Below are 18,793 nucleotides of genomic sequence, written 5' to 3' on the forward strand. Positions count from 1 at the left end.
TGTCTCTGCCTCTCTGTGTCTCTCATGAATAAATACATAGAATCTTTTAAAAAAAATTATTAATTGGAATTCTACTGTGAGGAAGAGCTGTTTCTTTTCCCCTTTATATATATGTATATATATATATGAGACTATATGTATATATATCATATATATGTATAATGAAGACTATATATAATAGTCTATGTATAGACTTTGTACAGAAAATTCATTATGCATAAATAAAATATAATATGTATGTATAATGAAGACTATATATATAATATAGACACATGGGTTTATTCTATGGGTTAATATCCAATACTATTATTATTTGTTTTATTACTCAAATTGTTCCTGCTTTGTCCAGTAGGAGCTCTTTCAGGGTGGTTCTTATGTTCTTTAATACATCCTCTAGGTTTTTTTTTTAATATTTATTCATCCATAGGAGAGAAAGTACACGTGAGCAAGGAGAGGGGCAGAGGGAGAGAATCCTCAAGCAGACTCCCTGCGGAGCACTGAACCCCCATGTGGGGCTTGATCCCAGAACCCAGAGATCATAACCTAAGCCAAAATCCAGAGTCTGCCACTCAACTGACTGAACCACCCAGGCTCCCCCACCCTCTAGTTTTTAAGCATTTCCATGAGATGTTCCATACTCATCTTGTATTTTCCTTGTCTGTCCCAATTCTAGAACCAACCATATCTCAAAAGAGCCCTGGTATTTTTTATTTGAAAGTAGGGTATTATGCTGAGTGAAATAAGTCAATCGGAGAAGGACAAACATTATGTGGTCTCATTCATTTCGGAAATATAAATAATAGTGAAAGGGAATAGAGGGGAAGGGAGAAGAAATGGGTAGGAAATATCAGAAAGGGAGACAGAACATGGAAGACTCCTAACTCTGGGAAACGAACTAGGGGTCGTGGAAGGGGAGAAGGGCGGGGAGTGGGGGTGACTGGTTGGCGGGCACTGAGGGGGGCACTTGACGGGATGAGCACTGGGTGTTATTCTATATGTTGGCAAATTGAACACCAATAAAAAATAAATTTATTATTTTTAAACAAATAAAATAAAAAGAAAAAACATAAATATAATGAAAAAAAAAAAAAAGAAAGTAGTGTTTAGAAACCCAATCTGAGGGATGCCTGCCTGGGTGGCTCAGTGGTTGAGTGTCTGCCTTTGCCTCAGGTCTTGGTCGTGGGGTCTTGGGATTGAGTCCCACATTGGTCTCCCCACAGAGAACCTGTTTCTCCCTCTCCCTATGTCTCTGCCTCTCTCCGTGTGTCTTTCATGAATAAATAAATAGAATTTTTTTTAAAAAAGAAACCCAATCTGAGTGCTATATGTGCTTATTGTTACTGGGGTGTCACTGATGCCCTCTCAGTGAGTAGAGCTAGAAAATATCTGTATGTCTATTAATGCACACATAACGCTCATTTATATTTTTATATCTGTCTGTACACATATTAAAAGCCATGATCTTATACTGATACCTCTGATTCCAGTCCAATACTACAGAGTTCATTTTAGCTTTCCTCCTCCCTTTATTTATAACTCCTTTTTCCAATAGTGAGAAATCAGCTCTCATTATCTGCAATCTATTTACTTACTTATTCAGTTCCATATACACATAAAGTAGTTGCAGAATTGCTAGCCCATACCCCTTTGAGAAACACTTTTATGAACTAGATTACAGCATTTATGTACAGTTCTTTTTGTCTTTAGGCTTAGAGTATCCAGGCAAGATACTGGTTCCCAGAGTTACTGTTTGTATTCCATTTTAGGATTCCCCCTACATCTTGGTTGGTTTTAATTATTTGATTATATTTCGAGTATGTGAAGGGTTTATGAAATGTTATCATGCTCTAAGAGTTATACAAAAAGAAATACTCAGCAGAGAAATGCAAATCAAAACCACAATGAAATATTACTATACACCCATTAGGATGGAGAGTATAAAAAAAGTTAATAACATGTTGACAAGGATGTGGAAAAATTAGAACCTTTGTACACTGCTGAAAGGATTGTAAAATGGTTTACCTGCTACGGAAAACAGTATGGAGGTTCCTCAAAAAGTTAAAAATAGAAATACCACATAATCTAGCAATCCCACTGCTGGGTATATATCTAAAAGAATTGAAATCAGGGTCTTAAAGAAATATTTGCATACCCATAGTCATAGCGCCACTGTTCTCAATAGCCAGGAAGTGGAAACAATACAAATGTCCATCAGTGGATAAATGGATAAAGAAAATAAATATTATATATATATATGTATATATATATGAATATTAGCCTTAAAAAGGAGGGAAATCTTATTACATGTTATAGCATGACTGAAACTTGAGGACATTATGCTAAGTGAAATAAGCCAGTCACAAAAAATACTGTATGATTCCACTTACATGAGATTCTTAGAGAAGTCAAACTCATAGAAACAGAAAGTAGAATAGTAGTGACCTGGGGCTGCAGGGCAAAAAGAGAATTATCCTTTAAGGTTAAAAGGTTTCAGTTTTATAAGATTAAAAGGTTCTGGAGATTTGTTTACCAACAATGTAAATACACTTAATGTTACTCAACTGTACACTTACCAGTTAAGAATGTTAAGTTTTGTATGTCTTTTTTTTTTTGAAGATTTATTTACTTACTTTAGAGAGAGAAAGAGAACACACGTGAGTGGGGGTAGGGACAGAGGGAAGAGGAGATAATCTTAAGCAGACAACCCACTGCGCATAGAGCCCAAAGTGGGGCTCCATCTCATGACTCTGAGATCATGACCTGAGCCAAAACCAAGAGTCAGATGCTTAACCGTCTGAGCCACCCAAACACCCCAGTTTTATATGCTTTTCAACCACAATTTTTTTTTAAAGGAAAACCACACAAAAAAACACAGAAGGAAACATAGGCAAAGGTCTATGTCCCTATAGTTGAAGGTACAGAACAGTGTAGAAATAAAAGCAATGGCATAAAACTGTAAAAGAATAGACTGGGGGAGAGGGGCGGGAACAGGGAGTTGTTTAATGGGTATGAAGTTTCAGTTTTGTATGATGAAAAAGTTCTGGAGAGCTATTGTGTGATAATGTGAATATACTTTACTGAACTGTACACTTAAAAAAATGGTTAAGATGGTAAATTTTGTTCATGTTTTTACCACAATATTTTTTTAAAGTATTCAGTGAAATGTCATTCCCTCTTTATCTCTGCTACCCTATTCCCATCCCACCCTTATTTCTACCACTTTTCTCCCTCCTCCACATTCAACCAACCTCTTTAGTTTCTGGTGTAACCTTCCTGTATTTCCTTGTACAAATGAGCATATACCTATATATTTTTTATATCCTCTTATGTGAATGGTAGTATACTACAGATAGTCTTTGTGGCTTTGCTTTTCTCAGCATTTCCTGGAAATCATTTCTTATCAGTTCATAGAAATCTTCCTCATTCTTTTTTATAGCTGCATGGTACTCTTATTAGTGTACATATGCCAAATATACTAATTCAGCCTCTTTCCTATGTCTAGGCATTTAGGTTGTTTCCAGTATTTTGTAATTCCGAATATACTGCAGTGAATAACCATGTTACTTGGTTTTCATATTACTAGTGATTTCTCTTCAGGGTAGATTTCTAGAAATGAGATTGCTGAGGCAAAAAAAGATAAGTGCATGTGTGATTTTGTTGGATTTGCCATATTCCCCTTCAAAAGGGTTACTGCATTTTGTATTCCCAACAGCAGTTTGTGATAGTGCTTATTTCCCCTAAGCCTCACCAATGGAATATGTTGTCATACTTTTTCCTTTTTTTGCTGATCTGATAGGTGAAACATACTATACCTTAGTATCTTGTTTTAATTTCCATTTCTTTAATTATGAGTAGATTTGGACATTTTTTTCATATGTTTTGGGGCCACTTTTATCTCTTTCTGAATTATCTGTCCATACATCCCATTTTTCTATCAGAATTTTTTGTCATTTTATTTATTTATTTATTTATTTATTTATTTATTTATTTATTTATAATAAATTTATTTTTTATTAGTGTTCAGTTTGCCAACATACAGAATAACACCCAGTGCTCCTCACACCAGTGAGAATGGGGAAAATTAACAAGACAGGAAACCACAAATGTTGGAGAGGATGCGGAGAAAAGGGAACCCTTTTGCACTGTTGGTGGGATTGTGAACTGGTACAGCCACTCTGGAAAACTGTGTGGAGGTTCCTCTATCAGATTTTTTTATCCTTTGGCCCTTTTTGAAAAAATTGTGGTGAAATATACATAAAATAAAATTCATCATTTTAACCATTTTCAAGTATACAGTTCAGTGGCATTAAGTACTTTCACAATATTGTACAACCTTCACTACCATCTGTCATCAAAACTTTTTTCATTTTGCAAAACTGAAAGTCTATACCCATTAAACATTAACACCCCAGTACCCCCTCTCACCTCAGTCCTGACAATCACCATTCTACTTTCCTCTAATTATTTTAAGCTCCTCACATGAATGAAATCATACAATATTTGTCCTTTCACAACTGTCTTGTTTCACTTAGCATAATATCCTCAAGTTTCATCCATGTTGTAGCATGTGTCAGAATTTCCTTTCTTTTAAAGGCTGAATACTATTCCATTGTACATATATACCACATGTTGTCTATCCATTCATCTGTCAGTGGACACAGGTTGCTTCCACCTTTTGGCTGTAGTGAATAATGCTGCCATGAATACTTTAAGACCCTGCTTTCAGTTCTTTTGGGTATAGACCCAGAAGTGGAATAGCTGGATCATGTAGTAATTCTATTTTTAATTTTTTAATTAGACTACCATACTGTTTTACATAGTGGCTACACCATTTTGTGTTCCTACCAGCAGTACACAAGGGTTCCAATTTTTTTTCAAATCCTTGCCAAACACTTGCTATTTTCTGCTTTAAAAAAAAAAATACCCATCCTAATTCTGGCCCTTATTCTTAATGGTTCTTTATATATTAGTGATATTAGTCCTTTGTCTATAGTGTGTGTTTCAAATATTTTCTCCTGGTTTGTTCTATTTTACTTTGTTTTTGGTGTTTTTGTCATTCAAAAATGTTTAATTTTCACATAATAAAAAAGTGTCAATTTTTGCATTGCCTTCTGATTTTAACAGCTTTATTGAGATGTAATTTACATACCATAGAATTCATTCAATTCAATGGTTTTAGTAAATTTACAGAGTTGCACAACTATCAACACAAAATCCAATTTTAGAACTTTTCTGTTACCCCCAAAAGATCCTTCATACCCACTTGCAGTTACTTGTTTCCCCGCTCCCAGCACTGTGGATTGCTTATGGACATTTTATACACGTGGAATCATATAGTATTTGGATTTTCTGTCTGGCTTCTTTCACTAATAATTTTTTTCCTTCTGACTTTTTTTTTTACTGAAGTATAGTTGATATACAATGTTATGTTAGTTTCAGATTTACAACATAGTGATTCAACAGTTCTATACATTACACAGTGCTCATGATAAGTGTAGGCACCATATGTCACCATACAATTATTATAATATTGACTCTGTTCCTTATCCTGTACTTTTCATCCCCATGACACATTTATTTTGTAACTGGAAGTTTGTGCTTCTTAATTCTCTTCACCTATTTCACTCATCCTCTCATCCCTCTCCACCATGGCAACCTCCATTTGTTCTATGTATTTGTGGGTCTGTTTCTGCTTTCTGTTTGTTTTGTTTTGTTTTTTAGATTTCCACATATAAGAGAAAGCAATGGCATTTGTCTTTGTCTGACTTATTTCATTTAGCATTATGCCCTCTAGCTCCATCCATATCATTACAATTAGCAAGATTTCATTCTTTTATGACTGAGTAATATTCCATTGTATATATAGACATATGTACATCTCATTTTTTTTAGTATAAGCTGACCCACAATATTACATTAGCATCTGGTGTACCAACATAGTGATTCAACTTCTCTAAACATTATGCTATGCTCACCACTCACGTATAATATTTTGAGATTCATCCATGTTATAGCATGTATAACTACCTGTACTTTTTTTTTTTTTTTTTTTTTTGCTGAGTAGCGTTCCACTGTCTGGATAACCCACATTTTGTCTATCCATTCACCGGTTGATGGACTTTTGAATTGTTTCAACTTTTTGGCTATTAGGAATTTTGCTGTTATGAACATTTACTTTAAATTTTTTTGTATGGACATATGTTTTTTACTGGGTAGATATCTAGAAGTAGAATTGCTGGGTTGTATGTTTAACTTTTCAGGAAACTGCCACCATTTTCCAAAGTTGCTCTGGTGTTTACATTCTCTTCATGCTCTGGATTTTGATTCATAATTAGAATGCCTTTCCCTACACCAAGGTTAAAGAGGAATTTGCACATGTTTCCTTCTAGAACTGATGCTGGTTTTATTTTTTACATTTCATATGGAGTTTTTTTCTTATGTATGTGTGAGCCTATTTTCTTTTAATATCCTTATTTTCAATAACTTAATCATTTTTTCTCATTATAAAAGAGATGCATTGCTTCTTATAGGGCATTTAGAAAAGTGTAAAGTAATAAATCTTAAAATTGCCACAATTTTACCACCCAGAGACGATCACCCTTTGTAATTTTCCCTCCTTGGGTAATTTAATCTTGGTTTCCTGACAATATTTTAAGAATGTTGGATAAAGAAACTGAGGAAATCTGGGGTCTCTTAAGGGGTCTCTTAAAGACCTATTCTAGTTTAACCAGTTTATTTTATTTATTTAGATTGAGAGAGAGCATGGCGGGGGAGCGGTGGTGCAAAAGGAGAGGGAACAAGAGAATCTCCAGCAGACTTTCTGCTGAACACAGAGCCTGACAGGGGGCTTGATTTCACAACCCTGAGAGATCATGACCTTAGCCGAAATCAAGAGTCAGACACTTAAGTGACTAGGCCACCCAGGTGCCCCAGTTTCATCAGTTTAGAAGCTACTGACCCATCTTCCTTTCCTTTCAGTTTAGCATAGACCTGTTTTATGTAAGATAAGACTAATGGACACAAGACTAATGAAAACTATTTCAGGGATGCCTGGGTGGCTCAGCGGTTGAGCATCTGCCTTTGACCCAGGGTGTGATCCTGGAGTTCTGGGATCAAGTCCCACATCGGGCTCCCTGCATAGAGCCTGCTTCTCTCTCTGCCTGTGTCTCTGCCTCTCTTTCTCTGTGTCTCTCATGAATAAATAAATAAATAAAATATTTAAAAAAAAAACTATTTCAGACTTCCAACCACCAAGAATATACTGCTGGATATAATTTCAGCTGCACAAGGAATAGATGCTAAGAAACAGTTGATGAATCAAACAGTGAACTCTGGGATCCCTGGGTGGCACAGCGGTTTGGCGCCTGCCTTTGGCCCAGGGCGCGATCCTGGAGACCTGGGATCGAATCCCACGTCAGGCTCCCAGTGCATGGAGCCTGCTTCTCCCTCTGCCTGTGTCTCTGCCTCTCTCTCTCTCTCTGTGACTATCATAAGTAAATAAAAATTAAAAAAAAAAAAACAAACAAACAGTGAACTCTGTTCAATGTTTCACAGAGAAATAGATGGTACTTCTTTTCTCAAAAATGTATATATTAAGAGACACTTCATAAAGGCTTTTTACAAAATATACAGTTCATATAAATGATTTTTTTTTGCTTTTTGTCCTAGAATTATATTCTTTTCTTTTTGAATGTGTGTCATGGAAGCTTTTGTATTGATTTTCTGTGAGTGTTTATCAATTACACATGCTTAGCTAATTTGAACTCCAAGCATTGACAATTAAATAGCCTGCAAAAGAGGAAACACTGGTTTTCCATTGTATTTTCCCCCATTTAGAGAAACGTTGGAAATTTTTAGGAGGAAAAAACTATTGAGTTAAAAGTATCATTACTTTGGGGGCTTGTCAGCTTACATAAATGATGCATGGAAGTTTTTAGCTTAATAACAATAAGAAAATATCAAGGCAACCTAAAATAACACTAAAATTGCCAAGAGTTTATAATCCACATTTTAATTGAACATTTTTTCTAAGAGTCTTAAATTCTTGGGGCGCCTGGGTGGCTCAGTCAGCTGAGCATCCGACTCTTGATTTTGGCTCAGGTCATGATCTTGGGGTGGTGAGATCAGGCCCATGTAGGCTCCACTCTCAGCACAGAGTCTGCTTGTCCCTCTCCCTGCCTCTGCCCCCGGCCTTTGTGCTCACACTCGCTCTCTCTCTCTCTCTCTCTCTCTCACTCACTCTCTAACATAAACAAATACAAATCTTTAAAAAAATAATTTAAAAATAATTTTTGAAAAGAATCTTTGTAAATTCTCAGTAGTATAACATTAGACCTTATGGTGTGGCCTTGCTACTAACTTTATGAATAAAGAGCATGCTAAGATTTTTCGTAAGAATTCCTAGAGGTCTTAAGCTGAGTAAGAGGGTGTCTACTCCTGAAATCCTTTCTGATCCTTTATTGAGATTGAGAACAGCTGTTCCCTGTCCTTTATTTCCTCTTTATTATAGCCTTGACAGCTATTCATTTTTCCCTTCAGTTTCCTTCAGATCCAGATCTTCATATTTCTTCCGATCTTTTCTCACCAGTCCTATTTTCCTATTAATTTTGAACAATTAATCCCAGTTGATTACAAAAAACAAACCAAAACCATCCATCTTGTTGGTCTTTTCCATTAGTCTGGAACTGATATCAAGTAATCTGCATAAGGTCCAAAGGTTCTTATCTATATGTACTACAAGCTATTTCTGTCCCTGCCTTCCACTCCTATTTGATATGGACACCATTGTTGCCACCACCCACTCTAAACAATTTAAAATTGATAGACAAATGAATAAGAGGTTTCAAGCAAGGCAGGCATTTAGAAGGGAACACTTATTTATGGAAAATTGTGAAATGTGCTCTCAGTGGCCACTGGTCATTATATCAACTTTCTGACTTCTTAAATGCTATTTCCCTAAACTTCAGTAAATAGGTAGTTGACTTACACTGATGAGGTTATTTTTCAGCCCTTGGCAGTGTCACTTCTACCTCCCCATACCTCTTCCTTTCCTGCTCCTAATCTTTGATAAGGGATTGAAAGTGGGGAAAGGAGGGAGACAATGTGTATTTTAGCCACAGTTAGCCTTCGCTTTTGTTTGTTTTTGTTTATTTTTTATTTAAATTCAATTAATTAGCATACAGTGTACCACCCAGTTACCCCATCCCTCTACCCCCTCTTCCCTCCAGCAACCCTCAGTTTGTTTCCTATGATTAAGAGTCTCTTATGGTTTGTCTTTCTCTCTGATTTCATCTTGTTTTATTTTTCCCTCCCTTCCCCTGTGATCCTCTGTTTTGTTTCTTAAATTCCACATATGAATGAGATCATATGATAATTGCCTTTCTCTGATTGACTTATTTCACTTAGCCATCAAATCTATGGCATGAATAGAAAGATTTTAAACCAAGAGTCAAGGATAGAGGTTAGTTGTTACTGTTGCAACCATGGCTGGCTCTGTGTTATTACCTTCCTGCAAGCCATTAATTCAAAGCATTTCAGGCATATATTTCTTATTCATTCGGTATACTACCTGAGTAGAAGGATAAATTGGAATGATCATACTACTTCCCAGACTTTTGGGGGTTAATTTTAAACCACCTTCACCTACACACACACACACACCTAAATGTCTGTGGGATATATTTTTATCCGCCTTTAATATAGGTGTTATTAACAGATATTCCTAATATGTTATTTTCTTTGTTTCAGTGTGGAACCATCAGAAAGTCTACAGTCCCTGATGGAGAAGAATCAGTCCCTGGTAGAGGAGAATGAAAAATTAAGTCGTGGTCTGAGCGAAGCAGCTGGTCAGACAGCCCAGATGTTAGAGAGGATCATTTTGGTGAGGCTCCAAGACTAAACTACTAGCAATCTGGATGTTTACTAGCTTTAGTCTCTGAAATATTTAACATATTTCTCATTAGGAGAGAAAAGTTACATGTAAAGAAATGGATTAATATTGTCATATCTTCCATGGAGCCCCTCTAAGGTAGATACATGGGCTTATCAAACATACAGAAAAGTTAAAAGAATTGTATATATTCTGGGATCCCTGGGTGGCGCAGCGGTTTGGTGCCTGCCTTTGGCCCAGGGCGCGATCCTGGAGACCCGGGATCGAATCCCACGTCGGGCTCCCGGTGCATGGAGCCTGCTTCTCCCTCTGCCTGTGTCTCTGCCTCTCTCTTTCTCTCTCTCTGTGACTATCATAAATAAATAAATAAATAAATAAATAAATAAATAAATAAATAAATAAGAATTGTATATATTCTATAGATCTACTACGAAGAATCCACATGAATTTTATTTTAAAGTAAATTTGTTCTAATATACCAAAGGGGATGCCTGGGTGGCTTGGTGATTGAGCGTCTGCCTTCTGCTCAGGGCATGATCTTGGGGTCCGGGGATCAAGTCCTGCATCAGACTCCCTACAGAGAGCCTGCTTCTCTCTCTGCCAATGTCTCTGCCTCTCTCTGTGTGTCTCTCATGAATAAATAAATAAAATCTTTAAAAAATAATTATAAAAATAAAATTCCAGAGAGGAAAGAACCAGGTCCTTCTGTCACATAAAGTCCTACCTAATCTTTATACTTTATACCAAGTAACTGTCCCCTCGGTAAGATTTTAGTTCTTCTCTATCTGCCTTCTCCTAATGTTGTCATGTTTCATATTCTGTCCCAACAACTGCCATGATAAGATAGAACAGCTGGGAAATTAATATTAATTCCTTTTACATATGGTTAATTTCCAAATAGTGGATCTCTATATAACTGATGACACCAATTCTGTAGCCTACTATCTGTCTGAAAGTAACTTGGCACTGTCACTAACATTTTTCTACTAAATACAGCTCAATTTTTAATAGCACAACTATTGCCAGAAGTGAAAATGAGTTTCCACCAAAATGTACTTGAGCATCTGTAATTTATACACCTTCACACATCAGTGTGTTCTCTAGTCAAGGAAGTGTAAGCTGCTTAAAGATTCTTTAAAGGGGGCCAAATCCTATATTCGTTGTCCATTGCTATTGGAAGGGGAACTGGAGGATTTTTTTTAAAGATTTTATTTATTTATTCATGAGAGACAGAGAGAGAGAGAGAGATAGAGAGAGAGAGAGAGAGAGGCAGAGACACAGGCAGAGGGAGAAGCAAGCTCCATGCAGGGAGCCCGATGTGGGACTCGATCCTAGGACTCCAGGATCACACCCTGAGCTAAAGGCAGGCACTTTTAACTACTGAGCCACCCAGGCATCCCTGGAGGATCTTTCTATATAATTTTCTGCCTCCAGTGCTGCATTCTGGAGCACTGTTCTGTCTGTGCCTTTGAAGTAACTATAGAAGCTGTGTTTCACACATATGTGAGTGTGGCTAACTGTAACAGACAGTACCCGTTACTCTAGCCGCATACCCATCTGAACTTTATAAGGTTGCTATATAATGGCTACGTGAAGTTCATTGTCCTGTTAGAATGTCATAACAAGCACGTTTTTGTCCTATATAAGTTGTGCTTCCCAAATCTGTTGTAACATCTAGCACGTTACAAGATACTGTGATTGAGATAAAATTTATCACCCTTCCCAAAATGTAGCTCCCTCTGCCATTTCTTCTCTGCCATATTCTTGTGCCTCACCCTTTTTCTTGTTTTCTCTTACTAAAACCAGCCTACCATATCAGATAGTGTAACTTGAAAAAAAAAAAAAAAAGCTCAGCTCATATTCAGTGTGAAGCCCTTTTATGTTTTCAATGCCCTTATGCTGGGGCTAGGGAACAGTAGAGTGTAGGAGGCAGTAAAGTAAGTGGGTTTTGTGCAGACAGCAGGGAGTAGCATGCCAGAAAGTTTTGCTTTTTTCCCTAGTTGCAAAATTCTATATGGAATTAAGGCATCACACTCCACGCCATAGTCTGAGCTTCATGGCAAGCATAAGACCCAGCTGCTTGGATGCTATTTTAAGTAGCTCATGTTGACTAAAGGGCTAATTTCCATGACTCTGTTAAAAAAACAAAAAACATTCTCACTAAATCACCAAAGCTCACTAGATCCTCTATTACAGCAAAAGAGGCAACCTCTCTACCTAGGTTTTAATCCATAGGAGTAAGAGAGAGGGCATAATTAGGTGAGGCTGTCAGACATTCCCACTGATGATCTCCTGGGTCTCTGTTGCAGACAGAACAAGCAAATGAAAAGATGAACGCCAAGCTAGAGGAACTCAGGCAACATGCAGCGTAAGTTTTGTACCAAATGTTTGTTAGTGACCTTAGTATATAATCATATATCCTCTGGTCTTTGCAGTATGATTAACCTTTGGGTTAATTAACCTTTGTTTGAATTTTTAGCCTCAAAGTGGATCTTCAAAAGTTAGTGGAAACTTTGGAAGACCAGGAATTAAAAGAAAATTTAGAGATAATTCGTAACCTGCAGCAAGTGATTACCCAGCTATCGGTAAGCCAAGTAGGGGCAGTGTGAATAGACCTATTCTTTCGTGTTTCTCTTGATGCACATAAACATATCTAACTCTGTGCCTTTTGCCAAAACAACTAGATTGTGAGCTGCTTCAGGACAAAGATCATGGATCATTGGATATGATCTGAATATTGAATTCGTTAAATCAAAACACTCATAGGTTACATATGCAATGGCACATTAACATTTCAGTGCTCTAATCAAACGCTGGGTGCAGCAACATAGCAGTATGCAATTGCCTGGTAGCATGGACAGCAGTTGTTGACTTGCTGTCCCATCAGTATAGGCTAACTTAATAAGAGGCCTTTCCATACCTCGGTTTTAAATAAGTTGGGTTCTGACAGAGGACTTAGAGCAACCAGGGAATACCATAGCTCTCTTCTCTAACCAGTAATAAATTAGTTTGAATGATCATTCTGTAAATTCCCATTTTTATTTATAGAACTACAATAGTAGTTGTCTGGGGGTGGGGGTTAGGCGGTGGGTATTTCTTGTTTTTCCTAGAAGAAAAATTCTTACAGTCCTACCACCCTAAAAACCCTTTATTTTTGGTGTTCCTTCTCAGCCCATAGACATATATATATCATTTCCAGCTCTTGGGCAGAGGCTTTAATTTTACTGGAACAGTGATTCTCCATCTCAGGTCTTGCCCAGTGTTTTCTAGAGATGTCAAAAGGGTATCACGGAATGATCTGCATCTGTATTTTACTCTGAAAGAGTCAATAAAAAAGATACCATACAGTATTGTGGGAGGAAGGGTTAGGATGAGTTCCAATAAATTAAATGAGTAAACTCCAAAAAGACTAGAAAGCAGCGTTTTAGAACAAGTAGTACTGTACAAACTGTCATGAGCAGTCTGAGATGACAGTTCATTTATACAACAGACAGACTACAGCAGTTGAGAACCTGGGCTCCAGAGCCAGACAGACCCTGATTTGAAGCCAAATCTGCCCCTCACTGACTGTGTAACCTTGCTAAATATTGTATTAATGTCAAAAGAAAATAATATAAGTGATGCCATAAGAGGTTAAAGGCACTATTCATTTGAGGCACTCAGGGAGTTCCTGAACTCCAGGTAACTCCCTGAGTCAAAGTAGGATTGGAGTTTTTGTAAGGTGAGAAGGGAGAGAGGTGTGTGTCTTGTGGTTTGGCTCAAGTAGCAGTTTTGTTGTTAATTGCTGTGAAACTTTTGGTTGGAGGCTATTCCAGTTTTCATGCCTCTTGCTTGAATGGAGAATATTGGTGCAACCCCATCCTACTAAGTGTCCAATTATTTTCAAGAGTTGTTCTTGTAAGCCTTGTAGTTTGTTCATTGGTTAAGGTTCCCAAGTGGGAGAGGTGGCAAAGAAAGGGGAAAAGAAGTAAGGAAAACTGAGAACTCTCTTTCTGTTTTGATCCTCTTACATTAGCAATATGAGCAAAGGGCGATTAACCACCTAGAAACTTCAGGGAGTCAGTACAGAAGAAACTGGGCTCTAAAAAAACAAATAGAAGTTTGTCACACAAAGGGGAAAAAATCTATATAGAGAGAAGGGTATATGCCAAGCAAAAAGGGATGAAAGTGGGGTATGATAAGGACTTCATTGTGGCTAAATTTTAGAGTGCATGCCAGAGAATGGCTATCACAAGGTGAAATGTCACTATCTATAATTCCACTTAAATATAGCTGAAACCTCTCATGTATGAAAACCTTGTGTGAGCTGCCTCAGAATTAAGGTAATCCAGGCTGTGGAACCAAAGCTTATGTGATCACAAAAAAGTGATCCAGGACGCCATCATCACTCATGGCCCCCACACTGATCTTAGAGGATGTCACACCACCTCATTTCTGGGGCTTTGAGTCACATGGGAAAGATGAAGGAAACTCATGGATACAAGCTAATAACATAAGAGAAGGCATATCCACGGTGAGGATCTGGTGATATGATTAGTGCCTGGCATGCCTCCAAAGGAAGTTGCTTAGTGGTTGGTGGCTGACTCAGAGGAACTCTATAGAATCGCTGTATCTGCCACTAAAATTCACTTGACACGTGAAGCAAGAAGTTACTAAAGATTGCCACAAGCTGATAAAGCCCCTGGCTTCCCTCTACTGTCACAGTTAGGCAGAGTAAACCCCTTTACCTAGGGCTCCTGCTGGACTCTTGAATCAGAGCTCTCCGTGTCTATTGTTCAGAGACCCTCCCAGGCACATATTTTTTGGAAATACACAACATTGTGTCCTGTGGCTTTTATTAAAACTCATTACAGTGAAAGCAAAATGTTTCAAATGTAAGTGCTTGTCCCCTTCGTTCTAAATTAGAACTATTTTTATTTTAAGTGACAGATGAACGCCCTCTTTTCAGTTATGAAGGCAACCATTGTTCCTGAATCTTCCTCCTGGGGCTCTAAGCATGAAACTGTACCATTTCTTCCTTTATTTATTTATTTATTTATTTATTTATTTATTTATTTATTTTTTAATTTACGATAGTCACACACAGAAAGAGAGAGAGAGAGAGAGAGGCAGAAACACAGGCAGAGGGAGAAGCAGGCCCCATGCACCAGGAGCCCGACGTGGGATTCGATCCCTGGTCTCCAGGATCGCGCCCCGAGCCAAAGGCAGGCGCCAAACTGCTGCGCCACCCAGGGATCCCCCATTTCTTCCTTTAAAACACAATTCAAACAAACCTCCTTGCTGCAATCACCTGTGAGAACTTCATGCAGTCCTTTCAGTTCCCACAAAATCAAATTTTGTTGTCGTTGTTTTATCAAAGTGCTCTGTTTCTCAAGAAGGATTTCATGTCTGGCCCTTGGAGAATCACTGGTATTGTAAATCATGATGAGAAAGGATGTGGGAACACTTGAGAAGGGATGTGGGAACACTAGAGCTTCCTTTGCATTTTCTCTGAGTCTCACAGATTGGGAATTTCTGGGAAGGGGAAGTACTTTACAAATAGCACCTTACTAAGGGCCTCTTTGCTCCTTGCCTTGAAGTTACTGAGGTTCAAGTCTCAACAACTATGTAATGTTTCACTGGGCCGATGCAGAGACGACTTGATAACCCTAAATTCTTTCCTTGCTACTGAGCCAATAGCTCTTTCACCTATGACCACTTTAATTGTGTGACTTCCTGGAAATAATCCTTTCTTCCCAGGGCTTGCAGAATCGCTTAAACAGAAGTGGTAATCCATATGTTGCAATGCCAAATAAAGCCTAAATTCCAGTGGAGAGAACCAAGCTTGTTCATATGATTGCCTATAAACAAGTTAGTCCTCACAAGTGGTTTTAGGGTTCCCTTTTAGATTGTTGTTAACCTTTCCCTTCAAGTAACTGCTACCTGCAATAGCTGCAGGAATAGCTGCAGGTGATTGGTTGTTCTTGTGTATATGAGGGAGAGAAACTGCAGGATATTTGTATGACTTCATGAGCACATTTATCTGGGGTGTCTACCTGTAGAATTTATTTCCTCATAGAGTAGGCTCTTGTTTCCTTGCCTGTAAAATAAAATACAAAATAACCTTTCATTCTGTTCACTTTTCTACTGCATTGCCTTTATTTCCTATGTCTGTTTTCAGGGTGGTATGTCCATGAGAACTGGCTAGACCTGTACATTATTAGAGGTAGACTTAGTGGTAAAAATGTAAAGAGTAGAGTCTATAAGATGGATTAAACTTTAGCCTATGAGAATGGCTAATATTTCACTCTGGCCCACTTATCCCTGACAGAGCAGGAAAGTTACAATAAATATGTCAATCGCCACATGACCCCTCCCCCCCTTTTTTACAAAGACTTACAGGATCAACTTTATAATAAGGATAGACTTTTAGGAGGTGGGAAATGGAAATGTGTGATTTTTGGTGTTTGTGTAACACAGAATGGGTCTAGCACCTAAGTAGTCTCTATATATACTTGAAAAAAATAGAATAACCAGTATAAAATCCACTAGTAATCTTCACTTCAGAGTCTTTTCCTAAACTGAAACTCATTTGTCATTGTAGGATGAAACTGTTGCTTGCATGGCTGCAGCCATTGATACTGCAGTGGAACCAGAAGCTGTAAGTAATTGGCTTTGTGTAGAGCTAGGAGCTTTAACTGTGCCATTTCCTGTAATTTATTACTCAGCTGAGAAGAGAATCCCTGATTGCTACCATCCTCCATAAAATACCTTGAAAATCCAGAAATCTTGAGTGTAAATATCAGCTTTGTAAAATCCCTAAATTGGATAGGCTCCATCTTTAATAGTATAACTGGTAATGGATGGCAGAGCATCTCAGGGATGTCATTTTTCTTCTTTACAGCCTGGCTTACTGATTCATTGTTAGACGCTACTATTTTGTGTCAGCTGTCTAGCAAGTTAGAATGAGGAAGGGAACAAATTAGGAAATTATGGCAAAGTCAAAAAAGCATCAGAGAAGACACAGAAGAAATTTTTTTTTTCTCATCATACGTTTTCTATGGATGGGATGGTTAGGGGCTAAAAGAACCAAGGAGAATATCTGGAGTGTTCAAGTTGCAAGAATAGACAAAATGTATTAGATGTGGGCTAAAGGTTATGAGTAAAGTCAAAACGAAAGGCTAGACAATGGTTTGCTTGAGATATCTTTTCCCCTCAAAACAAACGTGTATCAGTATTTTTCATATTCTGAAAGAAGAAAGATAGGAGATAAATGAGGTGCCAGAGGTCAACTCTATGAGAATAAATGAAGCCTTGTCACCATTTCCACCATTCCTAAAGTGCCATTTCCAGAACTCTTTCTCCTGTAATCACCCCTTAGAATGAGGTAAAAGTAAGAAATGTTAGATCAGTAAAGGAAAGAGCAAGAAACTTAGTTTACTCTAGAAGAGTCAGTTAAAGAATATAAGAAATAGGTGCTATGAGAGCAGGGAAATAGGCTAGGATCGATTCATTTCCTATGTTTAATGCAAATGTATGAGAAGCCATTATTTTTAAAAGAACAGAGGTACTAGCAATGGAGAAGTAGCTGTGAGACCCGATGAAGCAGGACCTAAGGAGCTCCAATTGCTTGTTTCTCTTAAATATCATTATCTTGGTCTTTTCCAGCAAGTAGAAACCAGTCCAGAGACCAGTAGGTCTTCTGATGCTTTCACTACTCAGCATGCTCTACGTCAAGCTCAGATGTCTAAGGAGCTGGTTGAGTTGAATAAAGCCCTTGCACTGAAAGAGGCACTAGCCAGAAAGATGACTCAGAATGACAGCCAACTACAGCCCATTCATTTCCAGTACCAGGTAAAATATTAACTAGAGCAGCATTTGTTCATGTCTACTATCTCTTTTTTAATGGTATAGGAAAAAAACAGGCACACTGTTTTTCATGATGATGAGACAACATAATGTGCATAGTACCCCTGGAGTTGCACTGTTGATTTCAAAAAAGTGATACACATTCAGGATAAGGAATGTATAATTTTGTTTCATTTGATCTAATACCTTACCTTATGCAATAGGTATTTAATAAATAGTTTGATAGTGTTATAATAAATGTGGTCCCTACTTGGGGAGAAATTTCGTTCTGATAGCTATACTGAGAAAGATTTCTTAGTAGATGTCTTGGTTACAGTGTGAATTAGGAAGAAACTCAGAATGGATATCACTTGACATGGTAAATGACTGAACTTTTTTTTAGTCCGGATCTCTGGGTCCGGAAATAGAGCCCTTTGTCTAGCTCCCGCTCAGCACAGAGTCTGCTGGAGATTTTCTCTCCCTCTGCCTCTGCCATGCACCCCTCCTCCTCCGTGCACACACATACACACACACACACACGCACACGCATGCATGTGCTCTCTCTCTCTCTCTTAGATAGATAGATAGATAGATAGATAGATAGATAGATAATCTAACTTTGAAGAAATAGAGTTACCATATAATTCAGTAATTCCACTACTGGGTATTTACCCAAAGGATACAAAAACACTAATTTGAAACAATATATGTGCCTCTATGTTTATTGCAGCATTATTTATAATAGCCAAATTATGGAAGCAGCTCAAGTGTCTATCAGTGGATGAATAGATAAAGAAGATGTGGTAATATACACAATGGAATATTACTCAGACATAGAAAGGAATAAAATCTTGCCATTTGCAACAAATGGATGAATCTAAAGAATATAATGCTAAGTGAAATAAGCCAGTCAGAGAAAGACAAATACCATAGGATTTCACTCATATGTGGGATTTAAGAATCAAAACAACTAAAAAAAGAGACAAACGAAAACACAGACTCTTAAATATAAAGAACAAACTGGTAGTTGCCAGAGGGGAAGTCAATGGCGGAATGGATGAAACAGGTGAAGGAAAT

The 18,793-nt window shown here is 37.7% G+C and overlaps 1 protein-coding gene across 3 annotated transcripts in view; it reads left to right on the forward strand.

The window, feature by feature from the left end:
- KIF4A (kinesin family member 4A) overlaps window positions 1–18,793 on the forward strand; it is a 126,121-nt gene that overhangs the window by 55,276 nt on the left and 52,052 nt on the right. For all 3 annotated transcript variants that reach the window (XM_072744539.1, XM_025982856.2, XM_072744540.1), the window contains 5 exons: window positions 9,748–9,880; window positions 12,199–12,257; window positions 12,369–12,474; window positions 16,473–16,529; window positions 17,537–17,722. In XM_072744539.1, coding sequence (XP_072600640.1) covers window positions 9,748–9,880; window positions 12,199–12,257; window positions 12,369–12,474; window positions 16,473–16,529; window positions 17,537–17,722 — 541 coding nt within the window. The remainder of the gene's footprint in view (window positions 1–9,747; window positions 9,881–12,198; window positions 12,258–12,368; window positions 12,475–16,472; window positions 16,530–17,536; window positions 17,723–18,793) is intronic.

The sequence above is a fragment of the Vulpes vulpes genome, chromosome X (assembly GCF_048418805.1).
Source record: "Vulpes vulpes isolate BD-2025 chromosome X, VulVul3, whole genome shotgun sequence".
Classification (NCBI taxonomy): domain Eukaryota; kingdom Metazoa; phylum Chordata; class Mammalia; order Carnivora; family Canidae; genus Vulpes; species Vulpes vulpes.